This window comes from Lasioglossum baleicum, chromosome 14 (assembly GCF_051020765.1).
Source record: "Lasioglossum baleicum chromosome 14, iyLasBale1, whole genome shotgun sequence".
NCBI classification, from domain to species: Eukaryota; Metazoa; Arthropoda; class Insecta; order Hymenoptera; family Halictidae; genus Lasioglossum; species Lasioglossum baleicum.
In genome coordinates, this window is record NC_134942.1 from 9,935,736 (window position 1) to 9,952,662 (window position 16,927).

Here is a 16,927-nt window from a genome sequence, read left to right on the forward strand (position 1 = left end):
ATTTGGCGGGCACAATGAGCGTCGTTAAACGATGACTAACTATAGATACCGTGGTGTAACTGGAATTACGAGAAATTTCTGCTTATCAAGGTGTAATCCTTATCTGGCATCGGAGCCGAATTTCAATCGATAAATACGATAAAGTGAATCCCTTGAGCCGTGTGTGGATTTTACATCCAACCCGAGAACGGAATAGGAAGATATACGGACGCTTAACTGTTTCAACTCTTTTTATTTTTCACTCGTGGGTTGGTTGCTCGATAACAATCTGTTACAAATACAGTAATTATAATAACATACGTATAGTGTATAATGGTGTATAAACCTGAAATGGAACTAGAAACGCGTGGACGTTAAAATAAAATACTAAACTGATAAAAACAATGAACACTGGAGGACCAAATTGTTTAGAATTATTTCAGAGCGATTAAATAAATGTTGTGATGAGCGGCGCTCTGAAGGTAACATAATACTGGGTTTGTAAAATCATCACTCATTGTAAAACCATCTCCGTAATCGTGTCTATAACACAGTATAATTAATAATAATTGATTCGTGTTTAACCCTTCGCACTCGGAGCTATTCTTCGATGTTATACCTCGTACAATGCTCTCGATAGTTTATTAAAATATTAAATACGTTTAGTAATTTATTGAATAAAAATTTAATAATGCAACAAATATCTTAAACAAATGGTAGAAAAATTATCAGTGACGAGTCGCCACTCGAGTGCAAAGGGTTACATACTTAAAGTAGGGTATCGTTATTCAGTAGAACGATAATAAATTGTGCGGTGAATGAACTTCGTGAAATCAATCAATAGTCTAATTAAACCAGTAATAAAAATGTAAAAGAGAACATCGACGTTTCAAATTAGAGACTGATCGAATGTCAACTGAGACCTGTGAAACTCGAGTGTAGAAAATTAAATTCTCTTGTCCTAATATTAACTATGTTAAATACTTCTCCCTTTTACGCATTGTAAAACTGTTCTTTTCTATGATTACCTTGAACTTACTTATCAACTACAAAATTGGCTATCGATATTGGCAAAAATTTCTTACGGTTAGACCTTGAAACGTGTATTACTTCAATAAATGCAACTGCGCTATATCGTTTGAAACGGCGCGATGGCCTTCGTTGGTATCATACGCGAGAACGAAACCGTACACAAATTATTGAACAAAGTACCGTGACTTGCACAACCGTATAGACAAGCAGATAAAATGTCAAACAAGTTCAGTCTCTTTGGAGTAACAACCGTAAAAGATAAAAAGAAATCGCCTTCGCGAATTTTTTTACAATTCAATTAAACAAAGATAACTTAAGAAGAACTCTATAACAAATGATACACTTCGAACTGTACAAAACTGTTGGATTTCATTTAATTTATACAAAACAGTAACAACGGAGAGTCGGTGGGGTATAAATTAAATTAAGAATATATATTCCCGCGGACGATTCAAAATTTGTGCTTTCAAAGTTTGTATCTTTTATCACCGTTAGTGTGTTAAATAATAAAGAATCGTACTTCAATGTACAAGTTCCAAGATAAAAAGACAACCGAGAACGTCGACACCGCGGTCGCGTTTAAAACGTTCACGAATTTCTATCGATTATTATCCGTGATAGTATCGGATTTCTAGCGCTTTAAAATTAAATGTAGCTGTAATCAGTCTAAGGGTACGAGTACAACGAAGCTGCGATAGTAGTTTCAATACTAATGACGAGAACGACACTATCGATTGGGGCGGTTACTTTTCCGAAGCTTCGACTCTTCGAAGGAACGAAGGGAACTTCGAAGTGTACGAATTTTCGAATTATTGAAGCTTCGAAGTCTTCGAAATGTTCGAAGTTTCGAAGTAGTCGAAGTTTCCAAGTTTTCGAATCGTATGAAATTGTAACTCAATCAATCTTTTAGCTGTGGTGGCGTATCTTTTCGAAATGTAGAAGTGTCTGTAATTGTATCAAATATAACTTAGCAGCGAAATGTCGAAGTTCAAAGCTTCGAAACTCCGTTTCTTTTAATCCTCTAATAATTTCAAAATCTTCGACCTTCGAAAGAAAGTAACAGCCCTACTATCGATGATCGACTGCTAAGCGCCGCTGTCTTCGCTAGTATCGCAGCTCCGTTGTATTCGTACCTTAAGGCATACAATTGATATGCTAGGATCATCGTTTCTTTCTCTACAAGGTAACTGTAATTAGCGAAGTAATAATTTATGTATATATTACTTTTGCACTGTTTTCAGGGAAATCAGCGTCTTACAACTACGTCTCGATAATGTACTCTGATGAGAAATTTTCAATAAATAGAATGACAAACGTCCGATTCGCGTCAAACAGTTTTCCTTTAATGCTGATCGATGTATCCTGCTAAACTGCGGTCACGCGAAGTTAGCATGTATGTGGTACTCCTCTAAATCTTAAGCTTATAAATTGCATTGTTACGTATATGTCTTTGAATCGTATTGAGAACTATGCTAGCGTACAGTGCCGTTTTTTCGTTAGGCTCTCTCACTGACTATTCTTTATGTGACTGCGCTTAATAATGGAATATCGTTTATTCGATGCTTTGTTAGAATTGCCACGACGTGTATGTCGCTGTCCATGGCGTGACGACGGTCCATTGTGGAAATTGAGCCAGAAACCGTTTAAATCTCAGAGACTTTTGATGCTCGCCGTGAAGAAAATGACCGCCCAATGCCACGGTCAAGCATGGTGCCTTTTGTACGTAGGGGACCTGCACAAATAAGTAGATAAGCGTACAATCTTCTCTTACACCGTGTTAAACTTACATTTAATTCGACGGTGAACGTATAAGGAGTGCAATCAGATGCGCAGGAATAATAAACAAAATACGTCTCCCTATCGTTCCATTTGGGTCCTTGTAACGGTTTTCCTCCTAAAATGGACCATCTTTCCAAATGGACGCTTCTGTACGGCGACAAAATTATGCTTATGTGATCAGGACCTAGAAATAAAATGTTTACGTAGTTTTTATGTTGCACAAGCATTCATTATATTGCATAAGAAATTACCTGTAACATTGAATGTAAAAGTGACAATATTCTGTCGCGTAGACTTCGAAATAAGCTCCAGCTGCGTTGGAATGTTGATGAGTGGTGCTGGTCCTGGGATCCAACTCGTTTTCCTATAAGAAAATAATGTTGCGTGTTAATTATGCTTCGATAAGTTATACGATAGGTTTTCTTACCATAAGAAAGTTGTAACAGGCATAAAGTATGGTAGGCCACAATACAGCTCCTGTTCGCAGTCTTTCAGAGTTGGTGTCGCAGCACGAACTTCAGGCACCATAATGTCGACACTGTGCGGACTGTTCATGTCTAGATCAGCGATCCAATACCCGGTCCCAGAATACCGTAAGTTACCGTTAACATCGTAGTATTGTCTTTGCGCGTGCTACGAACATAACATCCATTCAAGACACGGTGTTCTATAATTCTGAAAAGGTTAGCTGTGAATATCGAATGATTTACCGCGATCATGAAACGTTCCGGCGCCAACCACGATGGATCACCGCTGTAAGGGAAGCCAAATGGACTTAGAATCAATACTGCAATCTTCAACAAGAATAGTCCGACCAATACGCTCAGCACACGTTCTGGATTTTTAATCAGAAGTATTATTGGTAACTGAAAGAGAAACAGTTGGTATTATAGAACTACATTCCAACAATTTGATTCGTGGTTTGTTTAAGGTTTCATAGTCTACCGTGAAACTAAGCAGCAGGCAAAAGAAGATAGATAACGTGTTAGCCATGACAACTTCAGAATTTATGCTGCTACCGGACCGTCCCATTATAGGAATAAATAGATAGAGAGCACCAATCACTAAGTAAAACGATTGCATGTAAGGTATAAACATTGTAGCTAGGTAATAGATTAACCACTTGCAGCCTAAAAGAAAGGAATTCCAAAGATAGACGATTTTTATATCGCATACAAATTTGCAGTCTGGTTAGAAATAATAATTGTACCTCTCCACTTGCTAAAGAAGTGATGTCGCAGTAAATTTCCAACTGTAGGGAATACGACCCAATGTAGCGGTATGAAACCAGATCGTATTTCGAACACAACGCAGCAGAAGAGTATTAGCATCCATATAATGGAGTACGCGTCGCAGTATATTTGAAACAAAGTCCATGCTGTCTTAACTGCCTGCAATAAATCGATACGATAGTTAGTTAAGTATTAATTCGTACAACATAGACATTGCTTACCTTCTTTTGTCGCAGTCCAATGCACAAAAAGAACATCATCGATATGAAGATCGTTGGACAGACGTACAAAAAGAACAACCAAGACGGTTTCGCGTACCAACTCATTACTTTACCAAGCTTGGTAAGAACAATTGCGAGCATCGTGCATGAAATCATTGACACCAGCCACGAAGCAGTTATTGCTCCGATACACAGTAATACGTATTTGAAATATACCGTTTTCTTTATATCTGAATAAGAATTGATAGAAATGAATTCAATGTAAAATTCCGATAAAAGTCTCGTCGAAGCAAATTTTATACGCAAGCGTACCTCTCCGCGCGCTTCGTGCATTCAGATATATAGAATATACGCCAGCCATTATGCTAACAACGTTAATCGTACTAGCCACGTGTTGCGGCCATCTAATAACAAATGCACCTAAGAAATCAAAGAACACAAGATTCCCAGGATTATCCTGAATAGACTCGGATAAGTTATTATCCATTAATATTCCTTGTAACAGAGCAAGAATATTATCTCCAGTCCTTTGCAAGGATCCTAGGGGTATCTGATCAATGTTGTCGAATTTCGTATGGTACACGTAACCGTTGGTCGACCAAGCGAAATCGAGACCTACAATTTTCGAATTATGTTAATCGTGTTTTTAATTTTTAATTAATACCACCGCACAACGCGATAGTATTACGCTTAAGTACGGTTGTTTAATTAATACACAGTTTTAGAGCGTACCAGAAACATTTCCAAAGTCTCGGAATATTCGGAAATCAGTGTCTCCAGGCACAATACCACTTTCGAAAATTTCCTGAGCTAAGGACGAAGCGTATGGGTAGGGAACGGACTTCGAATACACCTACAGAAACAAATGCACAGATGACAAAATGTAACATGCAATCATTGCATGCGTGATTGTGTAATTAAACATTACTTGAAGCAACCAAGAACTGTCAGGCCCAGCCTGGAATAATAATTCACGGCCGCCAGCACCACACGCCTCCAAATTGATGAAAGCGCGTACTTCTTTAGCCCAGGCGTGCTGCGTTATAAAACCGTGAGAAGCCTGGAAAATACAAATATTTCAGCTGATACATAACGTATCGAAGTAACAACAAATACTATACCTGCATTAAATTTTCTTCGGCGCCGTTAAATAGAAATATAATATTATGCTTCAACAATTTTGAACTATGAGCGATCACGCGTAAAATTTCTAACATCACAGCACAACCAGCTCCATCGTCAGATCCACCTATAATTGAACAGAATTTGCTTGACTCTATTAAAAATATAAGTTACATCATTTTATAGTACGAGTGCAATAGCTCTGTTGGTTTCGAACAATCAAGCATGTTCAAATTCAGCGTTCGTGTACAAAGAAGAAGATAAGATTTGTCTTTTACATTGTAATTAATCGAGACCATCGAAACTGTTGCACGCACCTAGTTATTCTTACCAGGACTATCGGGGAAAGTATCAAAATGACAATTTAATAGCATGCTACTATGCGTAGACCTGTGTGGACCAATTTTAACAATGATATTCTGAACATTTTTATAAACATTTGTCATTCCGTCGAGGAACTTCAAAGGGAAAGCTCCGCTATGCTTGGTTACGTCAACTAGAATCTTATGGTTTTCATTGGAGTCCTTAACTATATTATTGATAGTGTCCGTTAAATATTTGATCGCCAACACTTCATTTTCGTAGCTTCCGACGATCCGTGGACCAATGGACGTGAGTTGTTCGAGATGATTGCGTGCTCTCTCTGCTATAAACCTTTCCGGATATAATCCTTCCTTGCTTATGGTTATAGGTTCGGGTAGCTTCTTCTCGAATACGATTATGATGATGGATACGAAAAGGAAAAATGTGAAAAGGAAAAACAAATGGTACGATTCATTCGGCAACACTTCCTTTCTCTTCGCTGAGGCTCTGTCGTCGTACAGAACATCGACGGATGTTCTTTTGGTAACGCGCTGTCGAAATCTTATTCCGTCTCTCTGAAAATTCATGTTGTCAATACTGAACAAACAAATGACATATACAGGAACCATTTAAAAATATAATATACATTACCATTGTCAGTGTTCAACGATGGAAACCGTTTCAGCGACTGATGAAATACTCAAACACCAGCGATAGCACGAGCAATGTCATTCAACTTTGATCGATGCAACATGACATGTGTACTCCAAAGTATCGTTTTGCAAAAATATAATTTTTGTGAAACAAACAAATTAACAAAGTTGTTTTCTTAGTTATCTTTCAATCGGGCTTTCGATCGAAATTGATACTCGTGATTGCGAAGATTTCGTGCGATGATACAACCACTGCAAATGTCGATATCAGGAGTTTTATTTGATAAATCAGATATATCCAAAACGAGTCTGTTGAACCACTTTTCTCGTTTCTCTTTTTCATTTAAGAATACCAGGCTACACGCTCGCTATATCAGCATTCCCTTTACATAATTCCCGGCTACTATCGGCGTTCATTATTATCAATCGATTTTATCTTTGCTGTAAAACATTTAGGTAGAGTTCAGCCGCATGCATTCATGTGCCACTCATGTGCCACTACGATTAGATACGTAGTGTAGTAAGTACCAGTAAGTACTTACTTTACTTACTTACCTATATCGCATTTTCTTTTAAACAAAGTTTATGCGTCCCACTCGTTTACCCGATTCCCACTAACACGAAATTCCCGACACGCTTGAACGTAGCGGTATAGCGTTCGACGGATGAAGTTAGTCGAAACGGGTTATTTCATAATTCTACGATTCTCAAAAAGAATAACAGATATATTAATCCGAAATAGACCGACAAAAAAAAGATAAGAATTATCCGACGCTCGCCATTCGTTTCAGATAAAAGTCGTCCGTATAATTAGGCGCGCTCGTAGACTTAGACGACATTGCGTTAGATTGTATTATTCAATTATTTACGGAAGAAACGTAGTATGAAATTGAATGTGAAAATTCATTTATATAATATGAAAGTATCGAAAAATCAAAATATTAGAATTGTCCTCAGCTTATATACATGCGCATGTATATGTTAGACATTTCATAAAGTATCACATATATGTGTGTTGTCGTTTATATAAGAAATTGGAAATGTATTGATAGTAATTTGTATTCTGCAATATAACGTTCTTTAATTTTAATATAGACATATTACTTCGTAACTAATATAGTGCTGGAGTTGTTGGTGTACTATATGAGTCACTAGGCTGGAGTGCAAAGGATACTCTTAAAGTTTTTTAATCTGATCACTGTTTTAAATTGCATCTACTCATTTTTCTTATAAATACATAAAATCCGGAGTTTACTCGTGATTGTGCTGGATTGTGCGTGATTGTGCGCACCGATGAGGTATCTCGCTGCGCGTGGGATGCCGACACGATCGTTTACCGCCATCTGTAGGGGAACGTTTGAAAGAGACATGAAAATTTGCTGGTTCGACGATAAGGTTTTTTTTCCTGTTATAATGGTAGGCTGGTAGGCAATGGTAGGTGGCCGGGCTCCATAACTAGCAGACGACTGAGTGTAGCAGACGGCGCGTAGCTAGCGTCGTTCGCGGGCGGCCGAGTTTGCGTTTTAAAATCGAACATCGTCGAACATTGAAAGACACGCTCCCCCGGAGGCCGAACGAGTTCTTGTGTATCGTAATTTCTGTGAAAATCAATCAAAATGGATCCCGAAGCATTCCTGGACATGGCGAATCAGTTCATTAAATTGAAAATGTACCCGTACTTCGATATCGCGCACAGCGTACTCTGTGCGCTACACGTCAGAGAGGATTTAGGACCCGGTAAGCCCAAGCCCACCCGAACCATTCTAAATTTAATCCGGTCACAGCAGCTAGCTTATTGCCTTTTCTGTGATTCTCTACCATCTCCCGAAACACCTCGTTCTTTTATTTCTTTTTTTTTTCCTTCTCATTGATTCCGCATGATACTATGCGCGGAAATCTATTTTTTAACTATCGAGACCATCCCTGATTTTATAGTCTCGGATTGCTCGCGGTATAAAAATACTCCCGGCCGCCTTCTAACGATTATGATCGAACGAATTAGTTTATTTTATTCGACGATCAGATAATATCTCGTGTATTTTCGTACGCGCCACAGACGTTTACTATTTTTAAATTTGTTCTTTCGGAATCGACGGTTCCGCTTAATTTTAGCTCCTTCACCGTGAAATGCATAATTTCTAATCGTGGTAATTAAACACCGCGTGTTATATATATATATATATATATGCATATATGTATACGTATGTTCTATTGGCATATTGAAAAAATCAAGTATCTGTTACCATGTCTCTTTGGCACAATTATAATAATCTTATTTTGTAGCCATCACTGAAACTACCCAGCTAATCTATTTCAGTATACACCTTTGCGAGTAGGTCAGATTTTCTTTAAAATTTGGCCTAAGCTCTTGTTACATTCTCTATTCGAGCTTTTCTCCTGTTACATTATTATATTTTTCTCAAGTCTATCAAAAGATAAAGACTTTAAGTGCGAAAGTGTATTACAATGACTGTACAATTCGCTAAGAAAGTTCTCTTTCAATGACTTCCTTATGCAATGAACCATGAAGGATAAATCTGTAAATAACCGGAATTGTTTCAATACCTTCCTTACTGTACCGAAACTTTGAATAAAGAGTTTTACATCTTTGAACATGCAAATAAAAAGTTTATTTTGTACTGAAACAAATCCGATAATATCTTTTTAATGTTCCAAATGTACCTGCAATGTTTAGAAGTAGTATGCCAGGGCAACGTTAATTCTATGTTTGTGGTAACTTGGATTACATTTGTATGTACGTGTGGATGTATCATAGTACACTTATAAGGATTCCGAGTGACCTAGTTGAATTAACACACCCCTTGATATGTCATGGTGTATCAAATGTTCATCGAATCGCTTAGGAAATTCTTTTTTACCAAAAAAAACAGAAGTTACCTGATTTTTTATTGAGATAATTGTCTGCTCTATAAAAAGATATTATGTTTTAATTTATTTTGTTAAAATGTAATTAAATTTTTATTAAGACCACTTTTTACATAGAAGGGTGTTTCCCTCGAAATCTTTAATTTTCGGAAAAAATAGACGTAGACTTTACAATCGCATGTCGAACGAATACGTATCGAATTTAATCCAAATAATTTATGCATTCAGTATGTATATTCGAATAGGTGCCCAAGCATTCTCGAGAAAACATCCCTTGTCATGCTGGCTTTCGACAATGTTGGTGACATTCGCAAGCGGTATGGTGTGCAATGCTCTTTTGGGGGAACCGGTTCTAGCACCTTTGAAAAATACACCACAAGTTCTAGTCGCAACCATTGTTTGGTCAGTATTGATTAACCGCAGGATAACGGTGCGAATGATATTTTGAAATACAAATAAATGAACTTATCAACGTATTTAGGTATGTGATATTTTATACGCCGTTTGATATTGGATACAAAGTAGCCAAATTTCTACCTGTAAAAATCGTATGCGCAACTTTAAAAGAAATATATAGGTAAATGCAAGACAAATATTTCTTATATTAGTTCTTTTATTATCTGTCTCTATTCTTCTGTGTTATTTATTTTTAACTTTAGGTGTAAAAAAGTATACGACGGAGTAACACACGCGGGAAAACTTTATCCGGATGCGTATCTAATCATGGTCATAATTGGTACACTTAAAGGTAAGCTTTGAATACTGTACAATAGCTTTGATATAATGAAATGTTAAACTTAACTCACTTTGTTCGCTTGTAGGCAACGGAGCAGGCTTCACCAAACTGTTTGAGCGTCTAATACGAGGTGTATGGACTCCAACTGCGATGGAGCTGATGCAACCTAGCTTGTAAGCATAATTCCTTTCTTTCTTCTCTGTAATCATTTTAAAAATTAGTACAGAAATATTCAGCGAGAACTGATTTGTTTCAGCCCTACGAAAGCCTCGATGGTTGCATCGATTATCTTTGTCCTAGATAAAAAGACTGATCTCATCTCTGCACCTCATGCGTTAGTTTACTTCGGCATTGTTATCTTCTTCGTATATTTCAAGGTAAACGTTTTTCCGGCCATCGAAATACTTAATACTGATTCGAGCGTGATTAACGTTATTTCAGCTATCATCGATTTTGCTGGGTATCCACGATCCGTTTGTACCTTTCGAAAATTTGTTCTGCGCGCTGTTCCTCGGAGGAATTTGGGATTCGTTAGCCAAATTTCTGGGCCGAGGCCAAGCCAAAGACGAGAAAGCGGATGCCAAGAAAAAGGACTAAACGTTTGTACATTCTGTGCGTATACCCTTTAATAATACCATGCGTGCAAATTACGTAACGTCGTTACAAAACGAAGCATAGTTCGAGTCATATCATTCGTTCTAATCCGATTCTGTTCCACCTATAGGTGCATCGAGTCTTCAATGAGATACATTTTAAAACTAGCAATAATATGCTGACGAATCAATGAATGGAAACAATTTCAAATCCACATAGCTGTACGATAATCGCATGTTGAAGCGCGACTACCGACAAATCATTGAATATCAGAAGTACAATAATTTATTATTATATATATTTGAATATAAGGACAAGCGTTACATACAGCGGGAAAGAATGATTTCGATTACTGGGAAAATCAGCAGTATTATATGTCTGTTAACAACCACTTGCCGCTGAAGTAACTAATATGCAATCCGGCGATTTTATTAAAAAAAAAAGAAATGAACGTAATTTTAATATGAATCAGATCGGTTAGTTGAAAAATACGTGCAATACGATGCATGAGCATTAGAAATATGTCTCCGGTCACTGATTTTTTGATAATATATATACCTCGTATAAATTTCTAGCGATCGAATTTAAAAATGTTGTTGATACGGTGACTTTGTAGTGCAATATGCAATCTTCCTTACAATCTAAATACATGTTAGGAATTATTAAAGCCAATCTGAAGTATCCTAACTTTTTGGCATACCACGAAGGTACGAGTTAAAACATACTCAGGACGATAACGAAGTTCTATAGTTTCGACGAATATTTCAGTGATAAGATTTCGACTATAAAATGCTTGACAGAAAAAATTTTTAAAACGTGTAAAAAATACTCGAGGGAATGTACACCTCTTTTATACTATTTTATTATGATATCAAGGGTTGGTACTTGCCACACGTACAGGTATCAAAGTGTTTGCCTTCGACTCAACGATGTGAACATAATTTATTATGAGAATTAAACTATTTAATTTTCATATGATGTTCCACATGTCAGAACGTTGTACATTTTCATGTAATAAAATGAAGTTTGTTCTTCCACATTTGTAGCCTGATGCATCATCCTTTTCGATTTTACACAATAAACGAGGCCAGTCTTGAATAGAGAGAAATCTTTTTATTAAAAAGCCATTAAGAAGAATCACGATCGAAGCCACGCTGATCAAATTTCCCAGAACAATGCACATACATAAAATGTTTATCAAATTCGAGAAAGATCAAAGGCTAACAAGACCAAGTCACATTTCAAAATAAAAATTTGAATGATCAACTAGTTGCTTCTGGCGAAAGTACATTTACGTGTCTGCCTCACGCACAGTGGAATCTTAGAAGTGTGCATACAGTTAAATGCATCGGGATTCGTTACATCTGTCCAATCCTGATGACAATACAGTTTGCCTTTACAATTATCATCGCAATGATACTTCGGTTCTTCCTGATACGAAGATACGCAAACTGTGTAAGGCACGCAAGTAGATCTACCGCATGCTTCTACGCGTTTATCAAGGTACTTCTTCTCATAGTCATCCTCTGTCAGCGTGTTTTTATCAGACTTTTTAATTGTTTGGCTTTCGGTACACTTTATCACTCGGACTAAGATAGGGTCTCGTTTCTGAGTACCAACAGTGATTCTCTGTTGCTTATCAGTGTCTATTTTATTTGAACACACAGAATAGTCCAAACCGTTTTGAACACCCGTGTCGCGCGTCTGTAACAATGACCCATTCGTGCCAATATCTCTGTATTCGCAATGGGCACAAACTTCTTTGTCAGCAAGTAGTTTCTTTGCTTCTTTTAACATAGGAACCCTTTCGCTCCCATCCCCCTGGACACCTGTAGATCGGTAAACCAGCTTGTACGGAGCTTCCTTGGTCATAGTTAATTTATTTACGCAGACGCTAACTGTTTCCGCGTTGGACAAGGTCTGTACGCACTCGTCTTTGCTTAGATGCACTCCTAAAGCCGTGACTGCGAATTCTTTGATTCTTTTCACCATCTCCGTTGCATCGGTTGCACAACTAGTACTGTGTTTCTTCTGCTCATCTAAAATCAATGATTCCCCGATGACCAAACGCAAAACAGACAAGCTCAAATAACTTACGGTCGGTTTGTGACTTTATGCAACGAGATCCACGACTTATCTTCGAAGACAACATTTTGCACAGAAGCTGCTGCAGCGCAGTGGTCACCGTAGGGTCTTTCATCAACTCGGACATGTTACGTGGACAAGTCTCCGCGTTGCACGCTTTCGTATACGCCTCAGCTGTTATTTTTTACAGGGATATAATAAAAGAAATGAAAAATCTGTTTACAGACTTGGACAGAAAAGAAGATTTTTGTATAATAACCCACTTTCTCCTATCACAGCTTCTTTGTAATCTTTCTGCCGGATGCAATGCTTTAAAGAGCCATGGGACTTCGCTCGAGATGGGGGTACACACTCTCCACCAGTACCAACACTCTTATAACATACAGTAGTCACGGAACCACTGCTATGAACTCTTTGAACAGACGATGATGTCTGAACGTCCTTCGTTCTCTCCAATGAAGACGACCGAGCCGTACTTCCTTGCAATACGCAAACAGTACTCTGCGTCCCTTTCGATGCTTGGCCATGTACACTCACTCCTCTGTCCTCTAAATGTTGTTTTACAGTATACACACCCACTTGTTTTTCTTGCAAGTGGTTTATAGCTTGAATCGAAACGCTGCGTCTTCCTCCTGGCACACATACAGCGCACTGAGTCCCACATTCCCTATACACGACCGTGCTAGTTTGTGCATCATTCTTCTTCAATTCCAGAGACAATTGTGTCCCTTTTGTACACAATTCTGGTTTCGAGCACTGGACCCCTTGATCGCATTGACAAGCACTCTGCGTCCCTACTGAATTTTTCTTCGAGTCTGATAGAATGATCTTGAATTGAGCGCACGCTTCTATAGCACCGCTTTTCCCTTCAAGATCAAGTTGCACCGCTTGAGATTCCGTAGTCTGTGTTCCCTCGTCTAATTTAGGAATTTTAGTTGGCGCTGGTTTGGACGAGTCTCTCGCGAAATCTCCAGAATCGTCTGTGTATGTTTTCGAATGAACGGTGCGGTATGTTGCATCTAAAACAGTAATGTAACGATTAGACTGTGGATCTTTATGCAATTATTGCTTTTATACGACAGAGTTTAGTACGATTTTCATTTATTTCAGATCTAAGAAGATTTTATTTGATTCATAAACGTCCGCAGATGTTTACATTTCAATTTGAATCGATGTACCTTTAACGCATCCACCACACGACACATACGTTAAGCCAGGAGAGTCACTGTAGAAGTTAGTGCAGGGAATAATAATTCTTTGCTCCTGTTTCTCAACCTTTTTATGCTTATCGCTCTCCCAACCGCAGGACGGACACTTCAGAAACGGGGGCTCATATTTATTGCCACTGACTTTCGTCGAATCAGTGATTAATGAATTGACCGAGTTAGACGGAGTCCTGGGGTACTCTGTTGAAAAGCGGTGCCACATTATTCTATCGATGCCAGTACTTTTCACGAAGTCGTTGTACCTGGTACTTTCGAATCGAAGTCTCTTTTTGGTTTACAAGTGCAAGGTTTGTTTCCGTCTCGAACTTTCAAAACGTTTCTCGCTTGAGGACAAAGGACATACTTCGTCCGTACAGTTGGACGAGCTTCGTTGGTTTTCCTAGACGCATATTTCACACTCGATCGAGCTGACCTACTTCTTCTGGCGACCGTGTCGCAAGTCGCGTTGGTACACGGCTGAATTCTCGTTTTAGCTTCTTTTCTGTTAGAATTATGTATGTTGTCGCTGCTTAAAGATTTCAGGACCGATGTGTCCGGATGCACAATCCTCGTAGGTCCCACAGAATTCATTTTCTCCTCGTCGCTGATCACTCTAACTAACATCTGCGCCACTATGTTGTACCAAGAGACTGGCGACTTGTACTGTTTCTGCGTTTGCAGTCCTTTAATCGTTCGCAATTGTTCTCTCTTATACCTATGCCAATGAAAATCATTTTTATTTAATTAAATAATTAGAATCGTCGAACATGTTGTAACCACGACTCAACTACGTTCATGATTATTTAAACAGTCACACGGTAGATTACCGGCAAAGTGAAATCTGTGGTTGTGAATTATTTGAGAAAGCTACTACGTTCAATCGTGTTCGTTTCTTTTTACTTTTCTCTTATCAGCTTGATCTGTTGCAAATAATCGGTTACGGTAAAGCCAGGAATACATAGGTCGTCGATAATCCTCTGCAAAGCTTCGTTTTTCTCCTTGCAATTGTAATAGCGTTTGTCGTAAGGATTCCAAAGGCACGGATACTGCTTGTACACTTCCAAGAATTTCATAACTAATTTCTCGCTCCACTTGGACATTTTGATGATCGCGGTGTTCCTATCGACCGTGTTCCGACCCGGTGATCCCGCGAGAACGTCGAATTCGATATATTTTGCACGTTTACAATTTTTCGCGTACTGTCATGATGGAATTTTTAACGGTTAAGGAACACGAGTGAACTTGATCGCGAGATCCATCGATCGAGAATGTTGTCACAACGCTTTGCATCATTCTATTGAACCTATCTTTGTATATCGACTATTAGATTCACCGAAACAGGTGTAGTTTAACATTTTATATTTTTCACACTGGACAGCAACAGATTAAAAGAAATTAAATTCTATTTGCAAAATTGGCAAGACGCGTCGGCTTCAATTTTGATTAAGGGTAAACCGCAGCTGCAAACCGTTTCGTCGCGTACGATTCTGCACTCGCTACAGCTAGAATTATAACAAGCCGCGTTAAAACTATGCGAGATGTATTTCATAGTGCTTAGACGTTCTTGAGCGATCAAGGCCTGTATACGTTTCTCCAGCTTGATGGCGGCTTCTACGAAACATTTATAAATTGAATAATAAAGCTCCTATTTTTAGTATTTATTATATTTACCAAAGTTAATATTTCGCAACTGACACGCTATACTCTTCCCGAACATATCAAATTCGTCGCAGGATATTTTTCTCCCTTCGTGTCCCGCGTCAGCGTCCTCCTGAAAATATTTTTCACTTTTACATTATCGAGATTCTATTTTAACACTAGGTTCACGGGACTCGTCAACATGATGGGTTCTATTGTAATATTATTTATTAATTTGCGATTATTAAGATTGTAAAGATGCTTCCCCGAGGAATTATTTACCAAATTTATTTCTTTGGGTACATAATACTGGAAAAATGACCAAAGACACATTCTTGTTATGTTTATAAAATAATGTGGAATATGTAGTTATTTCCAGAGCTCCGTAAACCTAGTGTTAATAACGATAATGGTTTCTTCTTTTCTTACCGAAATATTTTTAGCAACTACATCGTCGATCGCACAAGTTTGGCACGCGCTGCTTGCAGTTTTGAAAGCAGAAAGATCTGTTTGCATTTCACTTTCTGTAGTGATGCATTTCCTTGTGCTGCAACCGGTATTAATCCTAGGAACTTGCGGATGCACGTAATTTGTTCCTTTGTCATTGTTCTCGCCTGTACAATCTTTCCTGTGAAAGTAAGTATGTATTAAATAAGAAATTATGTGGGAATCGTTCGAAGATTGAATTTACCTGGGGCTTGTCCGAGGTTGCGTCCAATTACAATGCCTTTGCGTTCTTTTTAATTCTACTGTATTCGAATTTCTTAACTGATCGGTTACCTCGCTACTGTGATAATCTGTAAGTGGACTTTTTTCCTTGTTGCATATCTGATATAAAAGATTAATTATAGTAAACATTTAATATTTATAAATGCTGGTTTTACCTTCCAATCGTCATGTTTGTAGCCGCACGTTTTAACAAATGGAAATAGTATTTCGTGTATTACTGGAAACCAATTTACGTTTGGTTTATATATCTTTTCGCACGATATCGCCGCACCAATTTTCGATAATTCGTAACAGTACTGCGCCTTTATCTGCGTAATCTTCTTTATACAATCACAAACTGTTAAACAACTGTTAAACATAGACTCCACGATGTTTTTATAAGCTTTGTAACGGCTGAATTTGCTTTTGAACTCGGGATGAAACGGATTCCACAAACATTCGTGTCGGCTATAAAGAATCACCAATTTCAACGTTTGATTATCAGTCCATGCAATTGACATGATATTGCTTCGATTATTTTTGCATGATCAGGTTATTTAACCGTTCTCGATCAAGTCCCAACGTATATCACATCATCACAGCTTCACAATCGCATGTCTTGAAGTTGTATTAAAATCTATTGCAAGAATTTTCTTCTTGGAAGTATGCGATGAACAAATCGCGTTTGAACTCTTCATTATACATAGACGTGTGTTTAAAATATCTAACGAAAATTTTAAGAAAGAAATTAAAC

The 16,927-nt window shown here is 37.9% G+C and overlaps 4 protein-coding genes across 7 annotated transcripts; 1 reads left to right on the forward strand and 3 right to left on the reverse strand.

Annotated features, from left to right (window-relative positions):
• Positions 1-212: 212 nt before the first annotated feature.
• Positions 213-7,768, reverse strand: LOC143215921 (endoplasmic reticulum metallopeptidase 1). 2 transcript variants are annotated; one of them, XM_076438539.1, is made up of 15 exons: positions 6,877-7,768; positions 6,320-6,762; positions 5,697-6,243; positions 5,365-5,492; positions 5,172-5,303; positions 4,976-5,096; positions 4,556-4,858; positions 4,244-4,473; positions 4,001-4,181; positions 3,736-3,920; positions 3,501-3,656; positions 3,218-3,423; positions 3,042-3,154; positions 2,799-2,974; positions 213-2,743 (listed from the first exon to the last, which is right to left on the reverse strand). In XM_076438539.1, exons 2-15 carry the CDS (start codon positions 6,320-6,322, stop codon positions 2,579-2,581), a joined length of 2,646 nt encoding a protein of 881 aa, XP_076294654.1. In that variant the 5' UTR covers positions 6,323-6,762; positions 6,877-7,768; the 3' UTR covers positions 213-2,578. The 2 variants fall into 2 exon arrangements, with proteins under 2 accessions (XP_076294654.1, XP_076294652.1); XM_076438537.1 differs by lacking the exons at positions 6,320-6,762; positions 6,877-7,768 and having other exon boundaries at positions 5,697-6,255.
• Positions 7,769-7,911: 143 nt separating this feature from the next.
• Positions 7,912-11,574, forward strand: LOC143215931 (trimeric intracellular cation channel type 1B.1). 3 transcript variants are annotated; one of them, XM_076438552.1, is made up of 8 exons: positions 7,919-8,058; positions 9,453-9,609; positions 9,689-9,784; positions 9,867-9,955; positions 10,029-10,116; positions 10,200-10,320; positions 10,385-10,555; positions 10,668-11,574. In XM_076438552.1, exons 1-7 carry the CDS (start codon positions 7,938-7,940, stop codon positions 10,538-10,540), a joined length of 828 nt encoding a protein of 275 aa, XP_076294667.1. In that variant the 5' UTR covers positions 7,919-7,937; the 3' UTR covers positions 10,541-10,555; positions 10,668-11,574. The 3 variants fall into 3 exon arrangements, with proteins under 3 accessions (XP_076294668.1, XP_076294667.1, XP_076294666.1); XM_076438553.1 differs by having other exon boundaries at positions 7,912-8,058; positions 9,436-9,609; positions 10,200-10,555; XM_076438551.1 differs by having other exon boundaries at positions 10,200-10,555.
• Positions 11,575-12,432: 858 nt separating this feature from the next.
• LOC143215923 (uncharacterized) lies at positions 12,433-15,206 on the reverse strand. Its single transcript, XM_076438542.1, has 5 exons — positions 14,728-15,206; positions 14,091-14,542; positions 13,801-14,028; positions 12,886-13,641; positions 12,433-12,796 (listed from the first exon to the last, which is right to left on the reverse strand). The coding sequence occupies exons 1-5, from the start codon at positions 14,925-14,927 to the stop codon at positions 12,573-12,575; spliced, it is 1,860 nt and encodes a 619-aa protein (XP_076294657.1). The 5' UTR covers positions 14,928-15,206; the 3' UTR covers positions 12,433-12,572.
• A 13-nt stretch (positions 15,207-15,219) lies between these two features.
• LOC143215930 (uncharacterized) lies at positions 15,220-16,852 on the reverse strand. Its single transcript, XM_076438549.1, has 5 exons — positions 16,350-16,852; positions 16,157-16,293; positions 15,895-16,093; positions 15,499-15,598; positions 15,220-15,438 (listed from the first exon to the last, which is right to left on the reverse strand). Exons 1-5 carry the CDS (start codon positions 16,692-16,694, stop codon positions 15,230-15,232), a joined length of 990 nt encoding a protein of 329 aa, XP_076294664.1. The 5' UTR covers positions 16,695-16,852; the 3' UTR covers positions 15,220-15,229.
• Between the last annotated feature and the right edge of the window lie 75 nt (positions 16,853-16,927).